Below are 12,932 nucleotides of genomic sequence, written 5' to 3'. Positions count from 1 at the left end.
TATGAATGAGGGCAAGTGTATTGAAAAACAACTCATTATCCATTCTTTAAAATAACTCTTTTCACTGAATTCTTCATTCAGTATTCCTTAGGATATTTAAATGAAGATTCAATCCCATTCCTACCAAATTCACCTGGTTCTTGTGCAAAAACTTCAAACTTCTGCACGTGTGCAAATGCTTATGGTGTGCACACAAACTGCAAGTCAAACAGCACCAAGATATTTTGCTAGACAAACTAAGTTTCATAGAACATATGCAGACTGACTTCATATTTGTTCATTCCACTGTCATCCGTGTCATCTACAATTAAGACTCAGGTATGTTATGTGCTTTTACAACTCCTATTACTCTTTCTTGCCAGATGCATGGGAAAATAAGATAAGCAATAAAATAAGATACTTTATTGCTGTTAAATATACTCTAGGATCAGCTTCTAAAGGGAACAAATGCTGGGCTACAGCTGTATGTGATGAGCCTTTTGCCTTCAATCCCCAAAAATGAACTTGTGTCTTCCCAGAAAAACAAAAAAGGATTGGCTGTGCCAGGACCACACTGATTTTTCATGGCAGACATCCTATCCCAACAACAGAGAAGGCAAAGCTTTCTCCCAGCAGCATGCTGCACATGAGTTGGTCCAAGGATCTCAGGGCTACTGGAGTATCACATGGCTTAAGGACGAACACGAGGAGAACATTCTTCATTTTTAATTGTTGTCTCTAGGAGAAGTGTTTGATAAAATTGCAGGGGAATGTAAATATTTTGTAGCAAATTGCTCCAATCAGAAGAAAAAAAAAAAAACAAAAAACCTTTTCCTGCACAAAGAAACTTAGAACAGAAGTGATTCAGCTCAGAAGACACATCTCCAGAAAACAGCCTACGACTTGAAAACAAGTTTTAGAATGTTTTTCAGTAGAGTGAGAATTTCCCCCCACTCCTTTCATTTTAGGTCCTTCCATTGCACTTTTGGAAATGTACCCTTTGTTTAACATATCTAAGCAATCACAGAATCATAGAATTGCTCAGGTAGGAAAAGACCTTAAAGATCATCAAGTCCAACCACAACCTAACCATCCTACGCTAACTCTAACAGCTCTCTGCTAAATCATGTCCCTGAGCACCACATCCAAACGTTTTTTAAACACATCCAGGGATGGCGATTCAACCACCTCCCTGGGGTGCCTATTCCACTGCTTAACAACTCTTCCTGTAAATAAGTTTTTCCTGATATTCAACCTAAACAATGCACTGCCTTCCCCTCTCTCAACAGTGCTTGCTTTTAAAACCTCCACATTCTACTCCCAAGGGACCCCAGTGTCCCAGAGAAAAGGCAGCAATAACACAATGATGCTGCTGATGCTCCCAGCACCTGAGTGCAGTGAAGAAAAATCACCGCCTGCAGCCTGAGACTGCAGCCCTGCTGTGCTGCAGCAGTGCAGGAGCTTTGGGAGATTCAGCTCCTGACAGGCTGCAGTGTGCAGTGCTGGTTGCACACCTGTTTGCACAGAATGCAATTCCAGCTCTTTTACACTGAGGTATTTGCTTCTGTGAGAAAAGAAGTAAATAATTGCTCTGCTGTGCCAGCTGGATCAAGGGAATGCTATACATTGTCCAAACCTCTGGGAGGCGGTAGGAGCAGGCTGGCAGAAGGCATGTATCTGCAGTACACATGCACACCACAAATTGAAACCAGCAGCGATTGAAAACAGCTTTGGAACAAGCAGGAGCACAGGTAGCACACAGAGGACTGAATTTTAGGTCAGGTATTTCAAAATTCATCTTTCATGTCTGCATTTCGTGATCTCTTCAGAAGAGTAGGACAGAGATGAGAACTGGAGAAATTGAGTTTTCACATAGGAAAGTCAACTGAAATTAGGGTGATTTAGAAAAAGGAAGACCATAACCTGTGGAGGAATGAGAATCCACGCTCACAATCACCACGACACATTCATCACCCCAAAGCAAGTTATAACACGTCACATGCATCCGTGATTTGAGTGGGCATTACATCAGTATCTCAATGTCTTGTATCAGACAAAGCTCAAAAACATTTGGGCAATAAGGTTATCCATCTGAACTGGCATTTAGCTGTGCATGAAAGAAAACAAAGACAGTTGTGGAGAGGTTTTCATATTCAGTTTTAGTGACAACAGGGTTCTGCCTGGGATGAAGAACCACGTGGAGGTTCTTGCAGGGGAAGGCGTTAAATGTAAAAATAAGCACTGTATTAATGTGGCCCATAAAAGAAGTGGAAAGGTTTGCTCCTATAGAGGCTTAACAAATAATATCTCTGAGAACAAAGCCCACAGGGAAGAATTGGTTTTTAATACGTACAACTTTGTCCATCACATCCAGTATTTGGTACCTGAGATTGCCTTTGGTGCAGCGTTCACTGTCTCATAGCTGATCTCCCACTTCTTTGCCTCACTTCCTTTTCTGTTAAAAATAACTCAGTACTAACAATTTACCTATTACAAGCATTACTAAGCCAAATGTACCTTAAAAATTCCATGTTGGACAAATAGACCACTCTGACTTCATCTTCGAAGTGATGGACTGCCTTGATAAATAGCCTAATCTTTCAAGCTCACCAAATATTTTCATCACCCTGCCTTTACTCACAAATCAGCTTCTGGAGATCTGGATATATTTAAGGACTACTTCCCTCCTGCATATTTTTTATTTTCTAGTAAATGCTGGAAAACCTTTCAAAGTGCCACAGGGAGAAAGCTGTTATGTTAAGGTTTTCAGATTTTGTTATTTTGGCAGTTGTGGTCTTCACATAAATCCCTTTCCAATGGTTTCTGCACCAAGATTTTAGTTTAATACTTGAAGGATTATTGGCAGCTAAGAGGAGGATTTGTGGATGCTGAATGAAGTACATTGTAATAACAACTGTCAGGCTGATTATGATGCTCAGGCCTGTATGCCTCTCCAGTAATATGCGAATGCTTTGATATGGTCACAGCTATGGCCTACTTGAATATGTCTAGAGTAAAAAAATAGTCAACTACTTCGTATTTTTTTATTAAATAACAATAAAAAGCTTTTATGAGCTTTTAGCTTATAGATTAAGTTTAAAGGAGTTGAAAGCATTTCCTTTTACTTGCTCTGAGCTCAGTGGAATAACAAAGAACTAAGATGGCAACAAAGCTTCCTTTCCCTACCAATCCCATGGCAATCATCATGGCATCACAATCCAAAGACTGTGGAGTTCAGGGTCTTTGCTTCTCCACCTGTGAAATGCAAACTGAGATACAGAGGGATTCTGGCACCCTATGAGGGGGGAGGACAAATCTGGTTCACTCTTGGCTTTGTCATGTTCAGATGCCATAAAATAATGGATCACAGAAACATCCATGAACAAAAGAGGCGGTAAAAGCCCATACAAGCAAACAGAGAAACCCACAACCCAACTTGTCCTACTTTCATGCTCAAGCAGGGTGAAAACCAAATGAAAATGCAATGTATTTATGAAGGTAAACACACGCACCAGCACAAAAAAGGCTCTGTACTCTCATACTCCATCTGCTGGCTCTCCTCAGTAGGGCTCAGATGTATTTGTGTGTTCGGTGTGGGTTTTTTAATTCTTTTTTCCCCACTTCTCTCACAAACTGGGCACCATCCCAGCTGATAGGGGTAAGCTGGAGAGCACTGAGCAGAAAGCCACATTCATTTTAGAGTCCAGTGGGGAAAAATTATAAGGGTAAAATATTTATGGCAATGTAAAACAATTGAAGATGTATGGAACAAAACACTTCCTAAATGTTTTACAAAAAAATCTCAGGGTTAAAAGCGTACAGTGAGGCTAAAGATGCAGTGTTCTATTCAGTTTGGCCCCTACCTTGCTTTTGTGTTACATGCTAGAGCTTCTAAAAAAGCCAATTAAAGTGCCTTTTATTCTATGAAATGTTTAAAATTGGGCACTTTGGGTATACAAACTCTAAGCGTCTCATTATTTGGGTGCTTTTTCATGCAGACTCATGTACATCAAAAACATTCCCAATCAAAAGGCATTTATTTTTCAGCCGCCTTTAGAAAAGCAGAAAGAGAAGCGTAAGCAGGAAGCAGAAAGCAGCATTTGTCCCAGGACAAAGGTAGGTTCATGACTACACAAACACAGAGCTTCATGAATGCTTTGCAAGAGTGGGGTCTGTCATTTCACAATATGAACTGTATAGAGAAGAAAAACAGCCTCCTCTCTTCGGTCACTCCCCAGTGGAAGCTCAGTGCTTCCCACAGGCACGGCAGGAACACACACAGCGTTATCTGTTCCAGTTTCCTCCCACTGACTGGGCTTTTCACTCCCGTATAAAGCGACATCTGGAAATGATCATCTCATCGCACCCTCAAAAAGCTACAGAAGCAGTAATAATATGGTAATAAGGGATGGAATTTTATGAAAGATGGCACTTAACTGAAGACTAAAAGACACCATGCAATTTAAATAAATTGCTTTTAGCAGGGGACTGAGTGACAATCAGAAAAAAAAAAAATCAAACTAAAAAACCCACCCCACTCCTGGCCCTTTCTTGCAAATTGTGGGCCTGACTTTCAACTGGCGTAAAATGGTGACGTTGGTACAGCAGTGCTGGTTGCACACAAACCCTTTTTATATGGAATACCATTTTGTGGAATGGCACTTTTAGGATCATGCTGAAGAGACCCTCAAATTGAGGATGCTAAAATGAAGCTGCGTAAGCAAAGCGGAAAGAAGCTATTAGCATGCCAAATATCTGCTTGTTTTGCTTCTCTCCCTTCTTTAAGTGAGCTGAAAAAGGAGAATCACACCATTTTCTCTCCCTTTGCATTTCTGCCTCTTCAGATCTGTCAGTTTGGAATGAAACCCGGACAAGACTTGACTGTCAAGGAATATCAAGAGTGTCCTAAGACAACTGGCATGGAAACAGCTGCCAGGTAGGTTCCATTCTTTTGGGAAAAGCCATGAGATCCCATCACCAGCAAGATCTCCTCTTCTTACCATGAAAGCCTCGTGCCTTTTGGAAGTTATCATCCTCCTGGCCAGCCAGCCCACTCAGAATGCAGTGCTATATTCAAATGCCATTATAGAAAGTCATTAAATTTAACACCAACAGCACCAAGAAGAAACAGGGCGACGTGGAACTGAATAACTAGACTTCATACTAAAAAATAAAAATAAAAACACTTCGGGACAAAAAAATGCCTTTGCAGATAAAAAGAAATAAATCCCTAGAATTTAAATCCATCATGAGCAAAATCCCTCTGGAAAAAACTCCAGACCAAAGCCCTATCTTGACTGCCTCTCCATTCATGAAGGTATTTATGCAGACTAAGATAAGGGTAATCAATCCACATGCCTTGGGACAAAAGCTGATCTTCTGCAGGGTCAGGATAAAGAAATTTCCTCACCACATGTGCCCTGGTTCAGGGCAACAGGAGGCACGCTTTGCCAGGCTCAGGAACTGCTAGAAGCAAGCCTTAGATTTGTGCCATGCTGATGCACTCCCACAGTAAATCCCAGCCTTTCCTCTGCACACCATCATTTCCCAACACACTGAATACACTGCCTGAACTTTGGCTGGGCTGTGCTTCTCAAACCTACCCAGGGAAACTGTCATGCTCCCAGTTTGTCTCAAGAGTCCTGTACTGTGAAACATCCTGCTTCTCATTTCACCATTTAATTCCAATTCCTTTCTGCTCCCAGATTCTTTCTGTTCCTTTAAGTCATCCCCTTGTTATAGCCCAGACAACATGGTTGGTTGTTGTTATTTTCCTCAGTTCTTTTCTAGCAGCCATAATTCATACTTAGATACAATCAATCCTCTGTTCTCTGAACGCTGTCACTCTGCTTTGAGCACACTTCCACAGCTGGTGCATCTCTAACCTGATATTTGCAGCTCCTCCAAGAGACACCTTTTGCCCGAGACACCGTAGCACCAGCATCCAGCTGCATCTCTGCAGCACGAAGACAAAACAGAAACACAACTTCCTCCTATGGAACTCTGCTCTTCAGTTTGACACCCTGTCTGCACTGTCCAGGAGGTCTGAATGTGCACATTATGGGCTAGAAGAAATTAAAGTCTGACAAAGACAGATGAGGAAATTGCACCACTCCACGCCCACAGCCACAAAACATGACATCAGGAAATACTGCATCCTTTCTGTTATTGAAAGGGTAGATGCTGTTCTTCTCCTGCCCAAAAATTAGGAAGTGAGGAGGGAAAAAGGATAAACCAAGCAACACACATTATCTATTTAATCAATTTGACAGAGAAAGTCATCCTCTCTCATGTAAAAGGACTTAAGCTGTTAAGATAAAGTCCCTATCTTTCAGTAACACCATCAGACCGTTTCCAAGCACAAACTGGGGATCAAGGATCAAGCGAAAGGAATATCATATTTTGGTAAGTCGACTCTTATCTCTCCAGCTGCCACGCCAAAGGCTGCTGAGGTGGAATGAAAGCAGAGTTTCAATCAGCAACAAAACACTGCAGCTCATGGACAGAGTCGCTCAAACAGGTACAAGTCCCACAGGCTTTGCGGGATCCACATATCAAAACACAGATGTAAGATTGTGCCATCCTCAGCAGCTCACCTGCAGGGCTCTGTGGCTCTTGGGAACAGAAGCTATCAAGAGAAGAACTCATTTTCGTTGTGCTATACAAGCCTTTGTTTGGGGGAATTTAGCACAAACCAAACACAAATGGAACGTGTGCCACTGAGGCTCGTGCCTTGTCTAGTGCAGTAGGAACAGAAAGTCCCTCACAATATTTACCAATAAAAACAGGCAACAAGTAACACCAGTAAGGTTTTCTTTCACTGCTAATGTCTGTGGGTTTTTTTGTTGTTGTTGTTTGCTTTGTTTTGGTTTTTTTTTTTGTGTGTGTTTTTCAAAAATCAACATTCCTGCTAAATAAGCATCTATTTTCCCAGTTGTCTACATTTAAAGCTGCAGAAGACAGTGGATGTAAGAATTACAGTAAGTTCCCTATTCATATACATATACATATTGGTTCTCTATTCATACATATACTAAGTTCCCTATTCATATACATATACAAATTTATGTCCCAAGGGAAGACCTAGAGTAACTCCAGGCTGACTTAGCGTGTGAATCAGTGATTTTAACAATACCTACACATTCATTGCACAGGACTCTTTCAAATCACCTTATATGCCACATGGGTGGTTGTCTGACACACGTATCAGCTATTTTTTCTAGATTTTCTGTAAGCTTCAAATAGATTAAAGCAACAGTATAGCAACCCCAAATGGTATTTTTCAGCATCACAGCTAATGCTTCCCATTTAAGGGGAGTTATCACCTTAAAATTAAATACAAAATATTTTTCAAGTTCTAAAAACTCAATGTTGGCAGCCTTACCACAAACAGACTTTCTGGTTGCTTGGTTCACTCAGAAGGTGGCTCTGAACAGATTGTTACTGGCAGCTGTGTTCAGACATTATTTTGACCCTGTTATCTCCTTCCCTATTATTCTGGGGGAAAAACCTAATATTTTATATCATCCTTTCCTCTAACTGCCCCTCAACCCTGTGTCTGGTTTTAACCTGCAGCACTCTTTCTCTTGTCCTCATTCCCTGCCACACATCTCTTTCCTGACTGCCAGTCCACTGCCAGAACATTTAACTTTCTCCTGCCCCAAGTCAGGACCTACCACAGCCTATGGAAAAAATTACAAGACAACAAAAATAATCATTTATTTGCAAAGGCAGGGTTTGCTCTTTCCCTGTAGCTGGCTTTTTTCCTAGAAGGAAGCAAGGTAGGGCTCACTTCTCAGTGTCACTTCTAAATATCAAATATAAATGAAGGCTTGCAATACCATCCTCTGTGAAAGCGAAAGCACCACCAGTGGGTTACTGGATGCCCAGGTGTACCCTGTTTAGAAAAAACTAGATATTACCCAGACTAACAAAACTTCTTTGTGTTTATTTAAAGCGAGACCTTTCATAATTAGTTTTATGGATTTCATTTAATGAAAACCTTTTACAGTCTGGGTAAACACATTCCATTTATTGTGATAAAGAATTTGGAGATCACAAATGATCCTGATAAAGACTCTGTGATGGAGTCATACCTTCCAAGCTCACGCTGACCGTTGTTTGATATAAGACCTGCAGTCAACTAACTCACACCAGTATTTGTAAATAAGCTCCCATCACTTGAACTGAAGCAAAAAGAAAAGCCTGATTCTTCCCAAACCCTGTTCTCTCATTCAGAGTTATAAATAAAAAGAGAATCTCACCTCAAGGTGTGCATAAATTCTTAGCTTCCCCAGCACACACTCAGACTCTGCAGCACAGAAGCAGACCATGCCAACGTGAAAAGATGCACAGGAGATTATTTAGTAAAAAATACACTGACATTCCATTTTCAGAAAGTTGTAGACAACTTCCATTTATGGTTACAAATATTTCCTGCCATTTAAACAACCAAGCAAACATGGTTTTTCCAGTACAAGTGATATTCTCTATTACCATTTCTGCATTCAATTTGCTATCTGTATTCGTGGGCCTGATAAACACATTACAAACAACGTAAAATAGGACCACTTCACCACTTACTGATGACATACAGATGTGTAGGAGTTTGGTACTTCCCTCCTTGCTAAGAAAACATAATGACAAAAGAAAAAATGCACTGAAAAACAGTGGCATCCCTCATCACTGAACTATTCAGAAAACAACAACTCTATTTCAATTTATGTCATTCACTGGGTGCTCTAAGGAAAACCAAGGAGGTAGTGCTGCTTTCTGGATTCAGTACACTTCTGAAAACCTTTACTATGAAAGTTTTGTGTAATTGTACCAGAAATAGGTTATTTTGAAGTCCTACCACCACGTATGAAAATTGGGAAATACCATCTATTTTCTTGTCTATCATTTCAGTTAACATTTTCTAGAAGGCGTACATCTTCAGACAGTGGGGAGGTCTCTTCCTTGCTTTGTGTCCATGTTTAGATAAAGATCACTACAAGTTCCCCCATCCAGTGCCCTAAACAAGACATAAATGCCATCATCATCAGTCTTAACAAGCTCTAAATTGCAATGTATATTAACGGAATGACCTTCTCCAGTAAGATTTTCATTAGCAAACTAGGATGGAAAACAGTAAGTAGCACCACTTAGCCAATTTTAGTAGATTATCTACATCATTCTTTGTGACATCAGTTGATATTCAGAGCAAGAAAATTGGGATCCCTACAAGCCATCATAAAGCACAAAGTTAACCACTTTTTTTAATCCTGTATTACCTAGAAAGTATTACCAGATAGGTTTGCAAGTTTGGCTGCTGCAGAGAGTTTGCCTGCAAAGCTGCTATGTGTGAGCAAGAAACCTAACCTCAGCATGTCACAATTCCACAAATAAATGCACAGTGCCAGGTTATTTCTGCTGAAGGTAAGAAAATTTGACAACAACATGACCACAACACTAGTGAATGAGGACAGCCAAAAGCTGGTAGCAGAGGCCATGCCCATTTCCCAAAGGGGCCAGCAGGACATCCATACCACTGAAGAAAAGCCTCCAAACATCTGTCATCTGCCAATGGATAAGTGCTGAATATAGCAAACATCTAAATGTCAAATCCTTATGCTAAGGTTTCCCTTCTTTTTTCTTTTCCAGTCAAAACTTCTTAAAGAGACACCAGATGTCCACTGCTGTATAAGTCACACAAAAAGCAAAGGCAGTAAGGATGTGCCCCCAGCTCTGCCCTGCACTCTCAACCTGCCAGGCCTCCTTGGCAAAGGAAGAGGATGATGCTAGGGATACACGTGCTGTGAGAGTGAGGAGCACTAATCTTGATTTCCCTTAGTGATTCATTTATGAAAATGGGATCCAAAATACCTGAAACATGAGGAATGTGATCCTTTAGTTATTACTGAAAAGGCCAAAACGTGCTTTAGAAAGAAGATAGATTTTTCCTATCCTTGGATCAAAACAGATCTGTTCCGATACGAAAGGCAAAAGGAAGACACTGCAGAGCGTTCAAATAGGTTTCTTGGTCAGAAGTGAGAGGAACAATCAGCACAATGAAACAGAATACAGAAATACATCTTAACAATTCAGTGCTTATTGCTTATCCCTACTGCACTGAATAACCAGCACTGACCTGCTGCTACTTAACAAGAACATATGTTTTGCTATAAACCTGCACAGTGAAAATTTGGTAAGTCAAGTCCTGAGATCTATTTGCCTATTGGAGAATCAGTTGAAAAGCTCTCGTTTGCTCTGTCCATTTCAAAAGAAAGCAGACATACACTGTAGAAGAAAGTCTTGCAAGCAAACACACTGCATGAATAAAAACAACACTCTCAAACACTGGCCCATGGATAAAAGGCAAAATATACCTACAACATACCAAAATTCATGAAATTAATTCAGATCTCCAAAGAAGCACATCTACAAGAAGTACAGGTGGAGTTAATGCATCAGTAAGCAACCCAAAACATCCATGGAAAGCAGCAGAAACACTACCTGCACATTTTGTCCTTGTTGTGAGTGGCGGTCCAGGTGGTCCTGTGCCTCCTTCTCCAGGGCGAGTCAGCAGCACTCTGATCTCATACTCCACATCTGGGTCCAGATGCCACAGTTTGTAATTGGGAGAGTCCACAATGTGTGTTTCTGCCCAGTTCCCAGTGGTTGTCCGATACTCCACCTCTTTCAGTATGATGGGCCCGTCTCCGATGATGGAGTTGGCGTTGGGTTTGATCCACAGGTAGGTGGCTCCAACAGCCAGCAGTTCAGGAGGGGCAATAGGAGTTGGGGGTTCTGTAGATAAAGAGAAATCATGAGAGGCCTGAGGTCGTTTCATCGAAATGAAATTTCCACTATGTACCTGTAAAGCAAGCCTGCCCCCAAATCTTTCGTTAGTTACTGAGCGTTTCCTGTGATTTACCAAATCTTTCATGAGAATTTGTTTTCCGTTATGGAAAAACAAAGGAAAAAGGCATTATATTTGTTTTGAAGTTACTGCCCCTTGTACTGGTGTATTAATGCAACTGGTAGCATTACCAATGCAGAAACATTACTTCAAAAATACAGTGCCTACAAAGCAGCTTCTGCTGAAAATATAAAGCACAACAGTGACACGTTTAAAAGGTCAGAAGGTTTGTACTTATTCCCTTCTTTATTCATATGCATAACGGCTGTGAATATAACACAGGAGAAGGAAAAGAAGTCTTAAATAACACAGATTGAGCATAACTGTGTAGTGCTTAAAATGACACAACTAGCAATGAGTGGAAAACTCAAATCACTTGCTCATTCCGTAGTCTTATTAAGGCAAACAAATATGAAAAATAGGATAGATTTGTAATGAAAGTACTGGTTATTTGTCTGAGAAGGTACTGCAGCTATGAACACTGGGGATCTCCCAGTGGTCCTGCACTCCAGACATCACTAAAACTGACTGAGAGCTTTGGTAGCTCAGAGCTAAGAAAAACAAAGGCACCAATGATTGACTGTGAAGTTTTTGCTTAATTTCATGAGCAGAAGTACACAAGTAAAGTCTGTTTGAGACTTGGAAGAGTGCCTAGATGTCTGAAAAGCATCACGAGGAACCCAGCCACTGAATATAACCTGTGTGATAGAAAAGCAAAGACAAGTACCAATATCTCAGCAGCACCTCAGCATCTCAATGACAAAAACCACTGCAGGTCTCCTGGGCTCTGCCTGCCTGTCTGACTGATTCCCCCCCTGCACCCTCAGGATGTAAGTACCAACATGGTATTGGAAGCCACATGAATAAAATATGCTTTGTGGTTTTGAAAACCCAAGCTGAACTGTGCAAGATTATGAGCAATTTCATTAATTTCATTTAGCTTTCGCTCTGCCACACTCTACTGTGGTTTGTCTTCAGAGGACACAGATCCTATTCTCTTGTGCAAACAAGGTGACAAAAAGGACATTTCTCTTTCAGAAGAAGAAACATATGAATGTTACTCCAGGTTACTCTGGGATTTGATTGCCAGTTAGAACAGATTTATGGGCCTGAGTTTAATTAATAAAACAGTTTGTCCTGCTAACCAGACATTAAAGTCTTGTCTAGCAAGTTTAGAAACTAATATTGCCAAAGCAATTTAAATTAAGACGACATCCAGCATTATTTCACTGTCTACTTCAGGACAGACCTAAACTGCCTCCCCTCCACCTCTGCCAAGATGGAGATGATGGTTTCCACTTTCTTCTACCCACTCATTTTTGGCTCTCCAGTAACATCAGAGAAATAGACGATGCAGGATATTAGAAAATTAGGAGTTGAAACTGTTGCTCTCATTTTCCAAACTGAAGAAGCAAAGATGAGCAGCAGTAACTGTAATTTTTCAGGACTCAATAACACCTCACTGCACATAATGGGCTCTTTCCTACTGGCACCAACTGGACAGAAAGCTACTTTTCAACATCACTCTTTGCCAAGTTACTGCAAGTGATCTAAACAAGTTATTCATTATTTAGCACAACTAGCACATAAATAAGGACCGCTTTTGTCCATTGTAACTAAACACGCTTGTCAGGTACAGATGACCAGGCTCATGCTATCAGCTTGCTTTTGTAATTAAAACCTCTCTGCGACCTTGATTAAATAAACAGGGTAACAGATTGGGTCTGTACACATGTAATTGTGATCAGCAGTATTTTAAGCCTCATTTGATCCATCCAGCCAGTCTTTCATATTGCAAGCTTTGCTCCCTTTCAGCCTTTATCCCCTCTTCCTGCAGACTCTTCAGGAAAGAGCACATCTGGAACTGGGCTGCTGCAGTGGGGATGGCATCTAGCCTGAATCCCAGTCCCAGGAAGGACACAGAAATGAGGGTCCTAGATGACTTCTTGCAAGAAAAGACAAGACATACGTAGTACAAGCCCAAAACAGAGTTACTGAACATGCATAGATTTTACCCTGTGCACAAAGCACTCCCAATTATGCATTCAGCAAT

The 12,932-nt window shown here is 40.9% G+C and overlaps 1 protein-coding gene across 5 annotated transcripts in view; it reads right to left on the bottom strand.

Moving 5' to 3' along the window:
* The window catches only part of PTPRT (protein tyrosine phosphatase receptor type T), a 421,250-nt gene that overhangs the window by 201,220 nt on the left and 207,098 nt on the right, over positions 1-12,932 (bottom strand). For all 5 annotated transcript variants that reach the window (XM_052684090.1, XM_052684093.1, XM_052684091.1 and 2 more), the window contains exon 7: positions 10,474-10,767. In XM_052684090.1, the coding sequence (XP_052540050.1) occupies positions 10,474-10,767 (294 nt within the window). The remainder of the gene's footprint in view (positions 1-10,473; positions 10,768-12,932) is intronic.

Source organism: Tympanuchus pallidicinctus, unplaced genomic scaffold (assembly GCF_026119805.1).
Source record: "Tympanuchus pallidicinctus isolate F22 unplaced genomic scaffold, pur_lepc_1.0 scaffold20, whole genome shotgun sequence".
Taxonomy (NCBI): domain Eukaryota; kingdom Metazoa; phylum Chordata; class Aves; order Galliformes; family Phasianidae; genus Tympanuchus; species Tympanuchus pallidicinctus.
Note: the sequence above shows the minus strand (reverse complement) of the source record. Positions and strands in the feature narration are given on the sequence as shown.